This window comes from Drosophila pseudoobscura, chromosome X, assembly GCF_009870125.1.
Source record: "Drosophila pseudoobscura strain MV-25-SWS-2005 chromosome X, UCI_Dpse_MV25, whole genome shotgun sequence".
In the NCBI taxonomy this organism is placed as follows: Eukaryota; Metazoa; Arthropoda; class Insecta; order Diptera; family Drosophilidae; genus Drosophila; species Drosophila pseudoobscura.
The window spans coordinates 7,264,898-7,283,228 of NC_046683.1; the positions used below are offsets into that span (position 1 = coordinate 7,264,898).

General features: G+C 46.6%; 3 protein-coding genes across 5 annotated transcripts; 1 reads left to right on the top strand and 2 right to left on the bottom strand.

The window, feature by feature from the left end:
* Nucleotides 1–6,822: 6,822 nt before the first annotated feature.
* On the top strand, nucleotides 6,823–7,483 carry LOC26534283 (uncharacterized). The gene has a single exon (XM_015186603.2). The coding sequence runs from the start codon at nucleotides 6,918–6,920 to the stop codon at nucleotides 7,059–7,061; it is 144 nt and encodes a 47-aa protein (XP_015042089.2). The 5' UTR covers nucleotides 6,823–6,917; the 3' UTR covers nucleotides 7,062–7,483.
* On the bottom strand, nucleotides 7,362–8,945 carry LOC117184589 (uncharacterized). Its single transcript, XM_033382940.1, has 2 exons — nucleotides 8,691–8,945; nucleotides 7,362–8,600 (listed from the first exon to the last, which is right to left on the bottom strand). Exons 1-2 carry the CDS (start codon nucleotides 8,937–8,939, stop codon nucleotides 7,533–7,535), a joined length of 1,317 nt encoding a protein of 438 aa, XP_033238831.1. The 5' UTR covers nucleotides 8,940–8,945; the 3' UTR covers nucleotides 7,362–7,532.
* Nucleotides 8,931–17,190, bottom strand: LOC6901737 (uncharacterized). Of its 3 annotated transcripts, none has more exons than XM_033382939.1 (4): nucleotides 16,925–17,190; nucleotides 16,576–16,748; nucleotides 10,681–13,052; nucleotides 8,931–9,717 (listed from the first exon to the last, which is right to left on the bottom strand). In XM_033382939.1, the coding sequence occupies exons 3-4, from the start codon at nucleotides 13,000–13,002 to the stop codon at nucleotides 8,947–8,949; spliced, it is 3,093 nt and encodes a 1,030-aa protein (XP_033238830.1). In that variant the 5' UTR covers nucleotides 13,003–13,052; nucleotides 16,576–16,748; nucleotides 16,925–17,190; the 3' UTR covers nucleotides 8,931–8,946. The 3 variants fall into 3 exon arrangements, with proteins under 3 accessions (XP_033238830.1, XP_033238829.1, XP_002134406.3); XM_033382938.1 differs by having other exon boundaries at nucleotides 8,931–11,234; nucleotides 11,556–13,052; nucleotides 16,925–17,183; XM_002134370.3 differs by having other exon boundaries at nucleotides 8,931–13,052; nucleotides 16,925–17,183.
* Between the last annotated feature and the right edge of the window lie 1,141 nt (nucleotides 17,191–18,331).

The window sequence follows — 18,331 nt, forward strand, 5'->3', positions numbered from 1 at the left end:
GTCAGGCCTAATTATAATTATGTTAATGGCGCATGTTTTCCACAACATTTACACAATGCTTATCCAAATCGTCAGCGAATATGCCCCGACTATGCCCCATGTACATGCAACCATTCGCTGCTCAGCGCGACAGCGAATGTTTTTCATTTCAACCGATATTTGGATCGGGTTAAATTAGTTGGAACTAATTGGCAGTGTTTAGCCTTCAGCTAGAACTCTGTTCTTGTTGTTCCAATACCACAGCATTGTTTCAGGCACATAATTAGTACAACTCTTGGTGTTTTCTACCATACAATACTGGAGACGATGATGCTCAAGTCCCAAGAAACAAATAGATCCTACAATTGATATGAGTAGAGACAAAGACGCCTAAGAGTCACCGCCTAAGAGCTACCGCCTAGTTGCCATAGACCGAACGAGTCCCCGTTGTCCGAAGCCTAATAAAAGGCACTTAAATGAACATATAGTATTCTCGAAAAGTTCTACAAAACGGCTATTAAATTAGTTCTTTAATGGACAGTGGAATAGTTTACAGTAGGTTTGAAAGAACCAAAGAACCAATAGAACCAATCATTGGCCATTTGACATTCCCTGAAGGAGCTGCTACTTGGTCTTGTCTTGAAGAATGGATTCCTTCCTTGTATATAGTCTTTCATCTTCTACTGATATATTTATCATATGTATGTATGCTTAAGCCATTCGTTTGCATTCAGTCAATGATCCCTTAAACCGACACTGCCCTGAATAAATTATGCTCTTCTTATAGAAAAAAATTAGTGAATGATTGTTCTTGTAGTCCATTCAAAACGCGTTTTATTACTGAACTACTGCTTTTTCTTTTTCTATTTTTTGAACTAGTTTCCATTATTGACTTTGTCTTTGTCTTTTGTTTAGTCAGAGAACCAATGATTTGAGGACTGGAGGGAATAGTTTTTTTTTTGCCTGCCTCTATTACCATATCTTCCTCTCTGTTTGGGTTTCTCTTCATTTTTTTCTGCCATTACCAAAGCCACTCGCTTGTCGCTAATTTTTTCACTTTAGTTTGCCCAACGATATGGAAACAATCGCTGAGCTTTAACCAGACCAAGCCGACATCCAGGCGGCAGTAGGCACACAGGCACACAGCTCGCAGGAGGAGGGCCTGTGAGGTGGAGGCAGAAGAGCGGCTGGGAGTGGGAGTAGGAATGGGAATAGGAGTAGCATTTCGGTTCGGTTTTTGGCAAAGTTGGTTACAGCGATTGAATTTAATTAGCTTATCATGAAAGCGTATTCCCCATAAATTTATCAAAATTGCTTTACACAGCAGCCCGGGCATATCTTTGCCGGGAAGGGGGTTTTCTGGTGGCACGAGGCATGAGGCAGGAGGCACGAGTCGGTAGACAGTAGGCAGGGGACAGGGTGTTGTCGGGTGGCGGGGCGTCGCACAAATTGCATTACGACCCGCCCATTAAACTGATAAAAACGGGAACCGAGAGCCGAGTGGCGGCTGGAGAGCGACACTTTAAAGTTGATGGTTCGAGAGAATCTAAAATCAAATTTATTAACGCACATTACAACGCGCACACTTCATAGCACACAATGGGAGTGACGGGTGAGGGCAGTGGCTCAGCCCGATTAGGGGGTGGTGCTGCTCGAGTGGGTGCGTTTTTGAGGTGGTGGGGGTTTCACAAATAATACGAGTACTCGTACAAAAGCCTTGCCTAGTCCTTTGTTTGCATCCTATGAATGGGAAATGCATAATCTATTCCTATTCTCCAGGGTACTGTTAAGTTCAGTGTTGGACAGCGCCTTGAAGAATTGATTAAACATTAAAGAATGACTGATTTTAGTCAAAATTAACTATGTTAGATATTAGATATGCTTTTTTGGGGAGGTGTTTTATTTTGCGGTTTCCCCCCTAACACTAAAAAAGTGTAGAAAAGTATCACAATGAAAGTTTTATTAGTATAAAAAGAGAAAGGTCAGTGATGGATAGAGGGGGTTTCCAATATTTGTAGCATTACAGCATACAGATGAAATTAATACTTTCAGGAACTTTGCGAGTGCCAGTGCTGGAAAGCAGTCTGTAAAACAAATGGAAAGAGTAAAAAGTGGAACACTGCTCATTCCCCTCATTGAAAGTTCATTATTTTCTAATCAAAGCAAAAAGTAATAATTACATTTGGGTAAATCCCTGTTTCCCTTCTGAGGAATAAAGTGTGACCCTCCCAACCGTAATAAATATCTATAAATACATATCTCCTTTGACAGTTCATTGACTTCTTCAAACATATAACATTAAGCAAACATGTATCCAATTATATCTATCTCTGACCTTGGATCCCACTGGATGATAATAATTAGCAGTCTATCCATATCTACATCTATACCATCATTCCCAGCCATTAGTGATTGATTAATGTGCCGTGAAAGAGGCGTAGGTGACACCCCATACGGACTACACGCTCTCCTACGCGTTTCGTGCTTACTTTTTGTGGAGACACGACCCCATAATCAGCTTTAAGCTGTGGTTCGATCAACTCTTGGGTGGCACACAGCCAGCCAGCCATCGGCTTATCGATGGGGCGACGGACAGACCGACGCGTACCCCGGCGTTGCTCACTTTGATAGCTGGCGAACTGTGTTAATTGATAAGCAATCGCTAATCGGCTGGGAGTACGTATAATAGGCACTACTACTACCAGTACGAGTCGAGTGCTCCTAAACCGAAATAAAAGCAAAAGCAACAGCCACACCCCTCACCCCTTAACCCCTTAACCCTCTCGGTCTGTGTGTCTCTTTGTGGTATGCCTATCGCCTATCTCTGGTGTGCCCTGCACAGGCGTTCGCTTGTAGTGTCAACGCGATTATGATGATTATGTCGCTTCATGTGATATAGTCTGAGAGGTAGTGCGGCTTGCACCAGGGGTAGACAGCAAGAGAGAGAGAGGATTAGTTGGGTGGGGGGAGGCGGGGAGGCATGCAGCATAATCATCATCATCATCCTCCCCATCCGGCCAGCAATTGGAGGCATTTGTGCGTGAAATTACATTGAAAATTTAATTGTGCACACACACAAAGCACACAAAGTGCCGGTCGGTCGGTCGGTCGGTCGGTCGGCGGAGTGCATTAGATACGCAAAATTTGCTCATAAATTAAAATGCAACACTGCTGCTGCACCGCAATCACTGTGCAACGCAGCAGCACAGCAACACAGTGTCGTGGCGGCCAGCCCCATTGAAAGCCCCATGTCAGTGGCGGCGGGATGCGGATAAGAAATGCGATTATCATTTGAAATGGGAGATGGCCGCAGCACTGACCGCACCCAATCGCATTCCCAATCCCAATCCCAATGTCAGGGATGAGAGTATATTGATCTGGCACTTTCGCCTTGGCCCCAGGGGTTAGCCTCTCCTCAAAGGGAAGTTCGTCTTCGACGTGGAGTCGGATGTGAGTCGGAGTTGGAGTCGTGCCATGACTTGGCCAGGTCCCGACCCAGAGAGCCCACACCTCAATCAACTGAATCTGGGGCAAACGAAATTGAGAATTTAAGAGAAATCGGCTGAGGGGTGCGGATTGCGGGCTGCGGGCTGCAATGGGTTGCAAAGGGTTGTAAATAAAATATTATCAACCATAACCAGGACAGCAGAGTGCTGGCTGGCAAACTTTCAGCACGCAATCATTAGTTGATTGTCTATCGATCTGGTTTCGGGGCTTCGGGGACTACGAGTGCTAGTCTCCTCCTTCACACACGTGGCACACGTTGCAAGTTGCCACACGAATCTCTCTCCTGTTGCGGCCAGCTCGAAAAGTGGGCAAAAGTGCGGTGCAGCTGCTCCTCCTCCTCCTCCGCTCCGCTCCGCTCCCTGCACTCCACCACTTCCAGTCAGTTGATGCAGTTTTCCTGTGCGAAAATTAACAAACAAACAAACACACACACACACACATATGGGAAAGCGAGTGTGGCAAATGAAAATGCGCGCGCGAGAATTCAATTTGTGGAAAAGAAAATGGTGTTGGATCAGTGACTGGTTGGAGGGTGGCGTGCCGCCATGTTGTTGGGTTAGGCTATGGTTTAGCCTGCTGCCTGTTTACTTGAGGTTTTCCACCCGCCCAATACCCCATCGGCGCAGGAGGGCCAGCCGGAAGGAAATGCAAGCGAACATACGAGGAGCTCGCAAGGCAAATACTCGTACTTGTACTCGTACTCGCACTCGCACACCCCCATTGCTACCTTTGGGGATGAGTTGAGGTTGGGACTCGAGGTCTGGTTAGGCCTTGTGCCACATGCAGAGCCGAGTGTCTTGGGTTAGACCAAAAATTGGCACAAACGGAACTCGATTGGGTTCGCTGCTGGCAACAGACTTGTCACCAATCAAGGTGCTGCCACTTGCCGCCAGAAGACACGGGCCCACAGTACGTTTCGGACGTGTAAGTCTGAGGGAAAGGCCCAACATACATATAGGGTTTAGTCCCGCTTGATTGGCGGAAGATGGGTATGATATAACCCTAGATGAAATACCCCCTTATTGTGAGAGGAAAAGAGATTGATTGGGACTCCATTGGGAATTGTATTCTATGGCATTCTGTGGCATATTCTTTTACTGTTTCATGGTAGGTATATTCCAAGCATCTTCATTTGTCTTACAGTGTTCCAAGACCCACTCTCTGAGCAGCTTGGAATGAAGGGAATGTCCTTCCCAGTACTGTGAAAACCCTCAACTGCTGCAATGTTACGTCTGTCTGAAGTTTAATTGAAGAATGTAAATAGATATGGAGTCTGGAATCTTTCACGACTTTCCTCAGCGATTATCGAGGCAACCCCTTGGCATTTTCTTAGTCGTGGTTGTCCTTATCATTGTCCTTGTCCTTGGCAACGCCTGCCACCAACTGCGGACGGGGTGGCGGTGGCATATTCAACAGATTCGGTACAACACATGCGAGTATGCACCTGCACCCATGCCCATGCCCATATCCATATCCATATACTTATACCCACAGATGCCACCCCTTCATGCAATCCACGCCATAGATCCATAGGTAGTTTTGCCCTGCGAGCTGCTGCTGGAATACAAATGATGGCAATCTGTTTGGCTGTTGGATGGGTTCTTCTTCGATGCGGGGGGAATGGGTTGTGGTTCAAAACATTTCGCTTGCAAGTTGGGTTGTGGGTGGATGTGGGTGCCCGTTGCCGTTGCCGTTGCCCGCCTTGTATGGCCAAATATTTCTATTATTAATGTCTGTTTATCTGCATGCGACGATGTCGTGTACGTACCTCTTCATACTTCTCCCTGCCCCTGCCTCTTCGATCTCTGGGTTGTCTGGTGGCTGTCTTTGTTTACGCTGCTTTATGAGCTTCGATTAATTTTGCGCGTAAATAGCACCCGAGAAGCAGAAGCAGAATCAGAATCAGGGGGTTCGTTCCTCTGGCAATTTGTTGGTATCTCTGCTCTTTCAGCTATATTTATACATAGTTTATTAGTTGTTGTTTTCTCTCGTGAAAATATAAACAACAAATGCACGAAACATTGCCAATGATAATGATAATGATGATGATGATGTGTGGGTTGTTGGCCCAAACAAGAGATACGGAAATGTTTTTGCTGAAAAAATTTGCCCATTCAGTCACGGAGAATCATTATGAATCGCTCTGCATTATGAATAGAGTGCACTCCGGTGGATGGGATGGGTTAAAGAGCTGACAGATTACCTTTTATATTCGGCAAAACGTGGAAATTCGAGTGGAATATTTCAGGCAACGGTGGGGTTTTCGCTTAACTCCAATCTGCCACAGATAATGTACTCGCATCATAATTACCGCCAACTCATTTGACATATGACAGAGAGAGAACCCAACCCTATAGTATTCGTACTTTACCTTTTGTTATGACACGATGACACCATCCCCAGTCATTAGTTTTTCCTCATTTGGGAGGGGTGTGGGAGTACTTCGCCTTTAATGACACACGTTGCACTCAACTCACAGTTTATTGAGGAAAGTCTCAGCGATTAGAGTCGGGGGACTGTAAATCTCCGCCTCCACCTCGCCACCTGTCCACCTGCCACCCCCTTGGCAGCACGGGAAACGAGTTTTGTTTTGTTTTGTCGTAGATATTGTGTTTAATTAGTATATGGCTAAGCTTCTTTTTATTTTGTTTATTTTTGGCCAGTCAGCGATAACATTCCGGTATTAATATTGTTATTATTATTGAACGAGTAGGTAAACGTGTGCCTGCACTAGTCGGCAGATCGTGGGGCGATCCACGCCCACCTCTGCGGCTGTGCCAATGCTAATGTCAATATATGTACATCATATCGTATCATCCTATGGATTGTGGGTCCGAGGGGTGGGACCGTGCGAGTTGTTTGCCGAGTGACGCACTGCATGGGCCAGAGATTAAGAGATCTTGATAAACAAAACTGAACAAACAGAAACATTGCGAATATATTCGTATAAAAATATCACACATATACATATGCGAACACGCGAAAGCTCTTTGCCGCCCAAGTGCGAAAAATTCTTATCTAACGATCGATAATGAAGGAGAGGTCGAGGCGGTGAAGCAAGTGCATTACTATCGTACACACACAGGAACAAACATATGTACACACAGCAGATATGTGGGATGTGTGTTCGGATTTAGATGGAACACATTGGTCCGTCGTTGTTTAGGGGTAGAGCTTTTTGTGGCTTCTGCTGCGGAGGTCGGTCGACGTGACCAACGGCACATAGAACACGGCGAAAGCTTGTGGGACTGGGACTGCGTCCGGGGTTTTGGAGTAATTTCCCGATGCGGCCACTGCGGCCCCGCAATCTCTATATAAAGCCCCATGCAGGGCGTGCGTTCCGCGCATATTGCAAATATCTCGGCTCCAGGTTCGGTCGCTCTCAGTCGCTCCCAGTATTAGTTGTCGCTTCTCACACAACACAGCACAGCATGTGGTCGAAGATTGCCATTAGTGGAGCCCTGCTCGTGATGGGTGGCGCTCTGGCCGCCAGCGTGGTGGACAATTTCGCTTATGTGGATCGCTCCCTGGAGGTGGCCATGCCCAAGGCAAAGCGTCATGCGGCGCAGGAGTAATCTGAACTCTAGAACGGAATGGAACGGACCGGAGCGGAGGAAGTGCCTGCCCTGCCCTGCCCTAAAATTTGGAGTTTTGAGTGGATCTCAATCCAAGCTACAAGCAACAGCCGACGGTTCAATGAACCAGAACCTCTCGCTAGTTGTACTCGGAATATGAGCACTACTACTCCTGCTTGTGTCCTGCCTATATACTCCTACCATATTCCATGGTAGAGCCACAAGCCGGAACTAGTTCTTGGAACTCCTCCTCCTCCTTCGTCCAGTGCCCCACGAACAACATCAGTGTGTGTGTGTTTATTTTTTTGTTCCCACAATTAAGATACATATGTTTTACTCTTTGTTTGTTTTTCGTATTATTAATGTAGATTTTAAGTATTTTTCAAAATAAGTAACAATTAAAAACCCAATGCCAAGCCAAATTTGAAGTCTGTTTTTGTTTGTGTGATACATCTTTAGGGACTGATGCTTTCAGTCTTGACCTTCTGCTGCTTCGAGCAAAATACCCATGTTCTGATCCTTGGGATCCTCTTCAGCCAGTAAAGTTTCCAAATCCGTGTTGAGTGCGTCTTCTTCTTCATCAGTGATCCGTGGACGTGCCTCTGTTTCTTCAGCACCTAACTTTGGTATGGCGTCCAATGGCTCTTGCTTTGATTTAGCTGTTCGCATACGTTTAGGACAGTCGAGGAGTGGGAGAGGGTTTTCGGACGGTACTAAGGTTCGCTTAGGAGGGCGGCCTCTGGGGCGCTTTACTGTCGTTTGCATTGCAAATGGCTCGATATAGAGTACCTTAGCCTCTCCATTCCAAGGTACCGAAGAATTCTCGAGGTTGTCGATACGCACATGGAGATCGCTGCCATCGGTGGTGGTGAACAGCAGCTCCTGGGGATGTTCGTTGGGCGCACTGCAGGATCCCACACTGCCAGGATCGAACAAGTCCACAAATTGAAATTCCACGTTCGGCACCTGCACCAAAACGGGATCTGGCTTCGGTTTTCTGGTATACTTTCTCCCTTTATAAGTCCCTGGTGCCTTTGCCTTGATTTTGGGTCCCTTTTTAGGACGAGGCTTAATTGTGGCAGCCGCTGAAGAAGGCAGCTCAGTGCGAACAGTGTTCGAATTATTCAATTTGGGGAATTTGGCGAGCAAACGACTGGACAAATCGAACTTGGAGGGAAAACGTAAAGTTCTCGGTCCCTTCTTCATTTTATCGTCGGCAGCTGTCTCAGGCGCTACGAAGGTCCAAACTTGGGGAGACATTCCGTAGCTGTTGTCCGTTAGTGTGGGACATTCGTTGGGATCGAAGGAGTCCATGTTCTGAGGCCAATTATGCGATCTGGCGAGCATCTGAGTATCTGGGGACTGATTCATGTCCGGGAACCCAATAATCTGTGGTGTCTTCTCCTCTTCAATGGGGTGCATCTGTGTCTCTGGGGGATTGATATTATCCATGTTCTCCCACAATGGGGTGTACGGAATGGCAAATGTACTTGGTGATAGCTTCTCATTCTTGGGTTCTGGGATGGTCCCCAGTACAGGCCATGACAACGGCAATTCAGATAAAAAAGGATCTCTGGATATAATGATTGGATCAAAGTTGTTCGTGCTCTCCCTAAATACGGTAATGGGGACAACATTGGAATCTGGTGACTGATCCTTGTCCGGAAAGCCAATAGCCGGTGATGTCTTCTCCTCTGTTATGGGGTGCATCAAAGGTTGGATCCGTTTTTCGGGTAAATCAGGATTTGTGGGATCATAATGATCAATGATCTCACATAATATGGTATCCGGACGTACAACGTTGCGATCTGAGGACTGTTCTCCGTACGGAAACGCAAATGGAGTCGGTGATGTCTTCTCCTCTTTTATGGGGTGCATCCATATTTCAAATACAACAGGCTCTATGGGATCGAAATTGTTCGTGCCTGCCCAAAAAGAGCTGTCGGGGTGTACAACATTGGAATCTATGGACTGATCCATGTCCGGAAACACAAGAAGCGGTGAGACATTCTCCTCTCTTATGGCGTGCATCAAAGGTTGGATCCGTTTTTTCGGGTAAAGTAGGCTCTCTGGGATCACAATTATCAATTCTCTCCCAAAATGGGGTCTCCGGGCGTACAACGTTGCGATTTGAGGACTGTTCTCCGTACGGAAACGCAAATGGAGTCGGTGATGTCTTCTCCTCTTTTATGGGGTGCATCCATATTTCAAATACATCAGGCTCTATGGGATCAAAATTGTTCGTGCCTGCCCAAAAAGAGCTGTCGGGGTGTACAACATTGGAATCTATGGACTGATCCATGTCCGGAAACACAAGAAGCGGTGAGACATTCTCCTCTCTTATGGCGTGCATCAAAGGTTGGATCCGTTTTTCGGGTAAAGTAGGCTCTCTGGGATCACAATTATCAATTCTCTCCCAAAATGGGGTATCCGGGCGTACAACGTTGCGATCTGAGGACTGTTCTCCGTACGGAAACGCAAATGGAGTCGGTGATGTCTTCTCCTCTTTTATGGGGTGCATCCATATTTCAAATACATCAGGCTCTATGGGATCAAAATTGTTCGTGCCTGCCCAAAAAGAGCTGTCGGGGTGTACAACATTGGTATCTATGGACTGATCCATGTCCGGAAACACAAGAAGCGGTGAGACATTCTCCTCTCTTATGGCGTGCATCAAAGGTTGGATCCGTTTTTCGGGTAAATCAGGATTTGTGGGATCACAATGATCAATGCTCTCCCAAAATGGGGTCTCCGGGCGTACAACGTTGCGATCTGAGGACTGTTCTCCGTACGGAAACGCAAATGGAGTCGGTGATGTCTTCTCCTCTTTTATGGGGTGCATCCATATTTCAAATACAACAGGCTCTATGGGATCGAAATTGTTCGTGCCTGCCCAAAAAGAGCTGTCGGGGTGTACAACATTGGAATCTATGGACTGATCCATGTCCGGAAACACAAGAAGCGGTGAGACATTCTCCTCTCTTATGGCGTGCATCAAAGGTTGGATCCGTTTTTCGGGTAAAGTAGGCTCTCTGGGATCACAATTATCAATTCTCTCCCAAAATGGGGTCTCCGGGCGTACAACGTTGCGATCTGAGGACTGTTCTCCGTACGGAAACGCAAATGGAGTCGGTGATGTCTTCTCCTCTTTTATGGGGTGCATCCATATTTCAAATACAACAGGCTCTATGGGATCGAAATTGTTCGTGCCTGCCCAAAAAGAGCTGTCGGGGTGTACAACATTGGAATCTATGGACTGATCCATGTCCGGAAACACAAGAAGCGGTGAGACATTCTCCTCTCTTATGGCGTGCATCAAAGGTTGGATCCGTTTTTCGGGTAAAGTAGGCTCTCTGGGATCACAATTATCAATTCTCTCCCAAAATGGGGTCTCCGGGCGTACAACGTTGCGATCTGAGGACTGTTCTCCGTACGGAAACGCAAATGGAGTCGGTGATGTCTTCTCCCCTTTTATGGGGTGCATCCATATTTCAAATACATCAGGCTCTATGGGATCAAAATTGTTCGTGCCTGCCCAAAAAGAGCTGTCGGGGTGTACAACATTGGAATCTATGGACTGATCCATGTCCGGAAACACAAGAAGCGGTGAGACATTCTCCTCTCTTATGGCGTGCATCAAAGGTTGGATCCGTTTTTCGGGTAAAGTAGGCTCTCTGGGATCACAATTATCAATTCTCTCCCAAAATGGGGTATCCGGGCGTACAACGTTGCGATCTGAGGACTGTTCTCCGTACGGAAACGCAAATGGAGTCGGTGATGTCTTCTCCTCTTTTATGGGGTGCATCCATATTTCAAATACAACAGGCTCTATGGGATCGAAATTGTTCGTGCCTGCCCAAAAAGAGCTGTCGGGGTGTACAACATTGGAATCTATGGACTGATCCATGTCCGGAAACACAAGAAGCGGTGAGACATTCTCCTCTCTTATGGCGTGCATCAAAGGTTGGATCCGTTTTTCGGGTAAATCAGGATTTGTGGGATCACAATGATCAATGCTCTCCCATAATGGGGTATCCGGACGTACAACGTTGCGATCTGAGGACTGTTCTCCGTACGGAAACGCAAATGGAGTCGGTGATGTCTTTTCCTCTTTTATGGGGTGCATCCATATTTCAAATACATCAGGCTCTATGGGATCAAAATTGTTCGTGCCTGCCCAAAAAGAGCTGTCGGGGTGTACAACATTGGAATCTATGGACTGATCCATGTCCGGAAACACAAGAAGCGGTGAGACATTCTCCTCTCTTATGGCGTGCATCAAAGGTTGGATCCGTTTTTCGGGTAAATCAGGATTTGTGGGATCACAATGATCAATGCTCTCCCATAATGGGGTATCCGGACGTACAACGTTGCGATCTGAGGACTGTTCTCCGTACGGAAACGCAAATGGAGTCGGTGATGTCTTCTCCTCTTTTATGGGGTGCATCCATATTTCAAATACATCAGGCTCTATGGGATCAAAATTGTTCGTGCCCGCCCAAAAAGAGCTGTCGGTGTGTACATTAGAATCTATGAACTGATCCATGTCCGGAAACACAAGAATCGGTGAGATGTTCTCTCCTTTTATGGGGTATGGGAATATGTACTTGTCAGAAAACTCAAGATACGGTGAGACATTCTCCTCTTTGATGGGGTGCATCACAGGTTGAATCCGTTTTTCGGGTAAAGTAGGCTCTCTGGGATCACAATGATGCATTCTCTCCCAAAATGGGGTCTCCGGGCGTACAACGTTGCGATCTGAGGACTGTTCTCCGTACGGAAACGCAAATGGAGTCGGTGATGTCTTCTCCTCTTTTATGGGGTGCATCCATATTTCAAATACATCAGGCTCTATGGGATCAAAATTGTTCGTGCCCGCCCAAAAAGAGCTGTCGGGGTGTACATTAGAATCTATGGACTGATCCATGTCCGGAAACACAAGAAGTGGTGAGACGTTCTCCTCTTTTATGGGGTATGGGAATATGTCCATGTCCGAAAACACATGAAACGGTGAGACATTATCCTCTTTTATGGGGTGCATCACAGGTTGGATCCGTTTTTCGGGTAAAGCAGGCTCTGTGGGATCACAATGATCAATGCTCTCCCAAAATGAGGTCTCCGGGCGTACAAACGCGAATGGAGTCGGTGATTTCTTCTTCTTTTTTATGCGGTCAATGTTCTCTAGAAATAGAGCTTTGGGATGTGGAAACTTGGGATTTGTGGTTAGGAAAAGAGGTTCTGTTACATTCCCCTTTGCGGCCGTTATATTCCGTACGATTGTATTCTTTATTTGGAGGATTTTTACTTGTGATTTTGCTTTTGATCCGAAATGTTTCTTGTAATGTTTATTGCACTTCGAAAGAGATTTTTGTATTCCTTTCTTCTTTGGGGGCCCCGCTGGTTTGGGGATTTTGATCGCGGAAATGCACAATAGCGATTTCCGAGTTCCCATGCGGAAAAACTTGGAAGGCCGCTGACGTAGACGGACCTCGTCCTCGGCTGTCCGCGCGAAGGGGTCCCTGCGATCGAACACGAAGCCACCCGGTTTTTGGTCTGTATTGTGTTCATCCTTTGACTTGTGCTTTTTCGAAGGGACCTTGCCTTTTCCCCGCTTTGCCTTCCTTTTCGATAACATATTTTTCTTGTGATATGATTTTTTTTTCGCTTTTTGTACCTCTTTATTGTCTATCTGTGTGGGATCCGTTGCTGACTGGATCTGTGTCTCCATCTTTCTTTTCAATAGTTTTTCCATAATTTCTTTCAATTTGTGTATAGTTTTCTGAATCGTCTTTTTGGAATCCGTTACTGGCTTGATGGCTTTCTGTTTCTTATCATTCCGTTGATATTCTTTATCCAACTTGGGTCTCTTCGCACTGAAACTGTCTTCGCCCCAAGTCGACTGACGTTTGGATTTTTTGAATTTTCTGTGCATATTTTTCATTGGTTTCTCTGGTTTGTGGACTTTACAACGTAGGATTGCTCGAGTCAACGCTGATGGAGGAAAAGGGAAAAAGATGATGGTTACAAGAGAATCTCATAGCCGATATCCCCGCAAGAGTCGAGGAACCCCCCATTCCCATTCTCCCATATAAACATATTAATTTGAATTTGGTTCAGGCCTCATTTGCCTTTATTTCTGCTGACTCTTCAACTGCCCCCATAGCCCCACTACTCTCCCCTCTCCGTAAACCACACACACAATCCACCCCCCCCACACTGCCACACTGTCAGAGCCCGCAATCTGTGGGCGCCGCACAAAAAATGACTGGCAAGCCGCAAATACTTTGTCAGGATCAAGTTGACAGTCGTCCCCTCTGCTGTCCTTTCCCTCCCTCTGATGTGGTCCTGTCCGGTACGGTCCTGTGTTCCACCGAGGCCGAGAGCGAGACCAAGCGGGCCTATATCCCACAAACCAGCTTTCCCCTTCTCTCCGACCCGGTCCCGGTCTTCACGCATTTGACACTTTTTTGTCTTTGGTCTTTTGTACGAGCCGAGAGCCGGCTGAGTGTCGCCATATGCCGGAGTCGGCCCCTGTCCCCCCTCATCGTGTCGCTGTGTGTGTGTGTGTGTGTCTGTGCGTGTGTTGAGGCATTTGGCAGAACAGATTGTTCAAGATTTGATTTCGGGGCAGCTTTTCCACCAGTCTTAGTCTCTCTTTCTGCTCTCCCTGGAACAATCGTTAATCTAATGAAAGATGACATTCTCTGTGTGTGTGTGTGTGTGGGGGGGAAGGGAAAGCATTTGAGCAGGCTTTGGCATGTTACCACATCCATATCCACATCCACTTCCTCATCATTCCAGGCTTGGGGCCTTGATGGGGCTAGTTACTGGCAAAGAGAGTGGGAGAGCCCCTACCTCTGACCACCTGCGATCACAGTTCAATCTCCTCTCGTTCTGCGTTCGCGAGACTCCAAGACTGTCGTACTCAGAGTTGGCCAATAAAATTTGATTAGACCAAGCCCAGAGGCTGGGGGGGAATATGAAAATTTACGCCAGCCAAGAGAAGAGACCCGTGCCTATCCCCAACCCTAAGGCCAACCATAACCCTTACCCACTCAATGCCTGGACCAGGCCAGAGACATGTGTATTGTGTATTCATGGGGGCCGGGCCGGGCCAGGGCCAGGACCCGTGCCAGCCAGCACCAGCCAGCGAGGACCTCAGACAGGACAACTTAATTTACATTATAAACTTTGAATATTTTATTGTTTGGCCAGGCTAAGGACACAGCTGGCTTTGGCCGTGGCTCCAGCTCTAAGGCTCTATGGCTCTATGGCTCTCGGCTCCTTCTTCCCTGTCGCATTTATTGACACTTTCCCGAAGGGTGGAGAGAGGGGCGAGGGGCGAGGGGCATGCAGGGCGGCTGTGGTCAGCAAAATGATGACAGAAAGGAGGGACGCATGGGTTGGGCGGAAGGTTACTCTGATTTAATGGCAGCATAAACATTTCTGGCCAAGATTATAAGGGAGCCACCGCCATCGCCTCCTTCCCTCTGTGGCACTGCCGTCGCTAGGCTACATCGTCCTTTCACTCCTACATTTTCTACTCCAATTTTCAATCCTATTCGCATTTCCATTCCCTTTCGCCATCCTCATTAGCATAGATGGCTGGCTGCTTGTTAAGCTTTTAAGCATCAGGTTACTAAATAATTAAACAATTTCCCGTTGCCAGCTCGTAAACCAAATCAACCGCAGATTGCGAGTGGAGTGGAGAGCCCCAGGAGCCTACCCTGGTGCCCCCTGGGGCCGGCACAAAAGAGGCACTGCCTACAGGTGGCTACCATCGAAGTATTGAATTTCACGATTGCTGCCGACAAGTACATAACCATTGAAAATTGTCCAATTTTTATGATAACAGACTCGATTAGAGAAGGAGAACTTTCGAATTTAGTTCCCATCTGGATGGAAATGATGGATATTGAGAGGAGATGGCAAATGGCACTAGATGCACTCGAGATACACGTCGCTTCCCAAGCTCAAGCCCAAGCCGATTTCCTCAGAAATCACTAATGAATGTATCAACACAGTGGAATACTTATACACCATATATGATGGCTCGTTGGCACTCTAACCCCTAACCCCTGAGCGGTGGAATGACCTGGACACACATATTGCTGCAGCTGGCTATATGCTGGTTGGTGACCGCATATCCTTTGAAAATGATATGCGTCTTCAAGGTTGATTCTCAGGCAAGTTAAACCTGGATATAATTGGGCTGGATAATGATTCACGCTTGAATTTCCACGAAGTTCCCTTTGGGATTGCCTCCTGCCAATTCAGGCAGAATGAATTATGAATTAAAGTCTTAGAATATAGACTAAAACCTTGACAAAACAATGGGGGATACGAGTAGGGTAGGATTTTCTTAGATAAAAAGACAGATCCCAGAGATACTCTAAGTTCTATCCGACATTCTGCACTTTCGTTTTCCCAACCACTCCCATAGCGAACCACTTATTTCTGGCTTTTCTATTGAAAACTCATGTTTATGGTCTTGGAACGTTTTCCCTGATGAAAGTTTCTCCGAAGCTGCTAATAAGCTACGTGGTTCAGCATCAGCACCACCCTTTTAGGTGCAGATACAGGTACTGCTGCTGCTGCCGCCGGATGTGCGGGGGGAGGAGGAGGAGTGCCACGGCTTTTGGGCTAATAAAAATACGAGACAATTTAAGCCGCTGCCTTTCCGTGTGCTCTTTGTTGTTGGCTGTTGGCTGCTGCTGCTGATGCGCCCCCTCCCCCAGGGGGAAGGGTCGAAGAAGAACTAAGCCACATATGTATGAATAAACCCCACTAATCCACAGCCCACCACCTCGCAGGAGCAGGATGTCAGAGGGGGGAAGAGAAATTAATAATTTATAAATGTTTGCTGGCGCCAAAGATTAAGCAAAGGATTTTCAACGCCTTTTTTCTTCGCAGGAAAAAGGGGAATAGGGAAACCCCCAATCTTAGAGGGGTGGGTGGAGGCAGTGGGGGGAAAACTCATTTAAAGAAATGCTCCGCTTATCGGGTGGCTGCCATCGAAATTAGCCAAAGCCAAAAGTGCTAAGAAGGACACGAATGGGGTCGCGGGCGAGGCGGGGGCGCGGGTGGGGGGTCCAGAGGACAAAGCGTATGCAAGGAATGCAATAAATTATAATGCAAATCCGCGCTTGAGATCAAAACAACCACAAAACGGGGCATTAAATGCTCGCCACTTGACTGCGCCCCCCTTATTTTTTATGGCTACACATATATACACTTTTTCTCCGTGCTCTCTGCTCCATCCTTCATTCTTTTTTCTTGCTCCTTGTTGTTCCTCCATTTAAAATGATAAAAATCGCAAGCAATTTTTTTCGCGCCCGCCACTCAGGACCAGAATCCGGAGAGGACCACTACGATGGGAAGGCCCGGACCAGAGCAAGGGATGGCATTGTCGAGGGTGGATGGTATGGGAGGACTGGATGGTGCGGGGTGTGGGGTGTGGGGGCCGTGACGAAAACACCGAAATTCGAACAAACTTGAAATGATTTTCACTCACCAATCAAACGGCAGTTGGAAACTCCAATGATTCATACGAGTAGAGTCGTTGCTGGCCGCCCGATCCTCAAAATATCAACCATAAATCAACACGGATATAAATAAATGGATCAAATAAATGTAGTATCAGTTTGACATCAACTTGTATTTAAGGCCGTGCCTACTGTTTCGATGCTGGAATATAACAAATATTTGTGCGAAATATCAAGTAGGCTATCGTATAATGTCACAAATATTTATGTTAATGGAATCAGAACTCAAGGTACACCATATATTTGGTTCCCCAATCGATGAGGGGTAGGGCGAATGGGTCAAGCGCGGGGAATGTGCTGTGGGTGGCAGCTACTCACCAATCAATCGATGCACTGTTGCTGCATTCACAATGAGGCACTTAAATGTGCACTGTTGCATGCACAATGTGGCACTTGTACACTATTTCTGATGCACTTCACTCGGTATCTGCGACTTCCCTATTCCGCGCTGCCCATTCTGCAATGCACTGGGTTCTAGTCGAATAACTCAAAAAATAATTTTTCACCGATTATTTCACAAATAAAAATCTCGGCACAAAATATATTTTCGTTTATTTTTTAAGCCGGAGATGTTATTACTACGATTCGAAAGTGGAGAATGAGAAAAAGGGGCCCTAGCTCTTATAGTTTGAATATACCGATTGACATTTATTTTTCAGTGCCTATTTCCTACTGAAAAATTGGAGAAAATCAAGTATAGATTAAAATAGAGAAGTGTTGACAGTTCCCAGTTGAGGAGCAGGAAAAAAAAGCAAGGCACATTAGACTTAACACGAAATAGAATTTCTTATGAAATTCTTATGGCTGATGAATCGAAGGCTCTTGGGGAATGCTTGGAGTATCTTCAGACACAATTAGTGTTTCGCAACGTAAGAAAAAGGCGAAAAACTCAGTGAAACCCTGCTGTCTTTCATTGAGAAGTACTCATTGGACCTCTGGCGGAGCTTAAGACTCCACCTGAGGCTCATTATCCATCTGAATAGCCACCTGCCCTGCTGCTTAGCTGCCTGGTGAAAAGGAAAGCTCAGCTCCAGTCGGTCCCTGCGTTCATTCATTCACATTTTCCCACATGTCCCACACCCACTCCCTGCCGCCTCCGCAGTGGCTTTTCGATGTACAAAATTATAAGCATATGTAAATGGTAAATATATCTCCCCCGAGGTCTCAACCCCTCATCCCCCGCCCACCCTTTAGCCGTCTCCGTCTCCACTCCCATCCACTCGTTTGATCTGCCACATAATGTTTCAAAATTCCTTCTTTTTAAAGCAAAGCAAAAAAAAAAAGGAAATAAGAAAAGTTTAAATACGAAATGCTGACAAATGCGTTTCGATTTCCATCCGCAAATGGGAGGAGGCGTGGTCAGGGCGGGTGCGGGGGTTGCGGGGTTGGGATTGGGATTGGGTTTTCCATATCTCAAAGTTGGGAAATTAAATTAAATTTCTTTATTGGCACTTTTTTCTGCATTCGTTTCATTTCGTTTGCCACGCATATGCATATGCAAAAAAAAAGAAAAAAACGAAACGCCCCAATGGGCTGTCTCTTCACAGGGTGGTGGTGGGTGTCTGTGTGGGTGGGTGGGTGGGTGAGTGGTTGGACAGCCAAAGCAATCAGCAGCAATAAATGATAAGCTTCGAGGCAACAAAGCCTGAGGCAAGAGACGCACGAGCACAAAGCAAAACATAATGGTGGGGTGCGGGGGGTGGTGCGTGTGGGGCTGAAGGCCAA

Excerpts from the sequence above, each read along its gene's own strand:
- LOC26534283 (XM_015186603.2), top strand. The coding sequence starts at position 6,918 with ATGTGGTCGAAGATTGCCATTAGTGGAGCCCTGCTCGTGATGGGTGGC.
- LOC6901737 (XM_002134370.3), bottom strand. The coding sequence starts at position 13,002 with ATGAAAAATATGCACAGAAAATTCAAAAAATCCAAACGTCAGTCGACT.
- LOC117184589 (XM_033382940.1), bottom strand. The coding sequence starts at position 8,939 with ATGCACCCCATAAAAGAGGAGAAGACATCACCGACTCCATTTGCGTTT. Across the intron at positions 8,601-8,690 it reads CACCAGATTCCAATGTTGTC|CCTGTACTGGGGACCATCCC; the intron begins CCCATTACCGTA and ends CCGTTGTCATGG.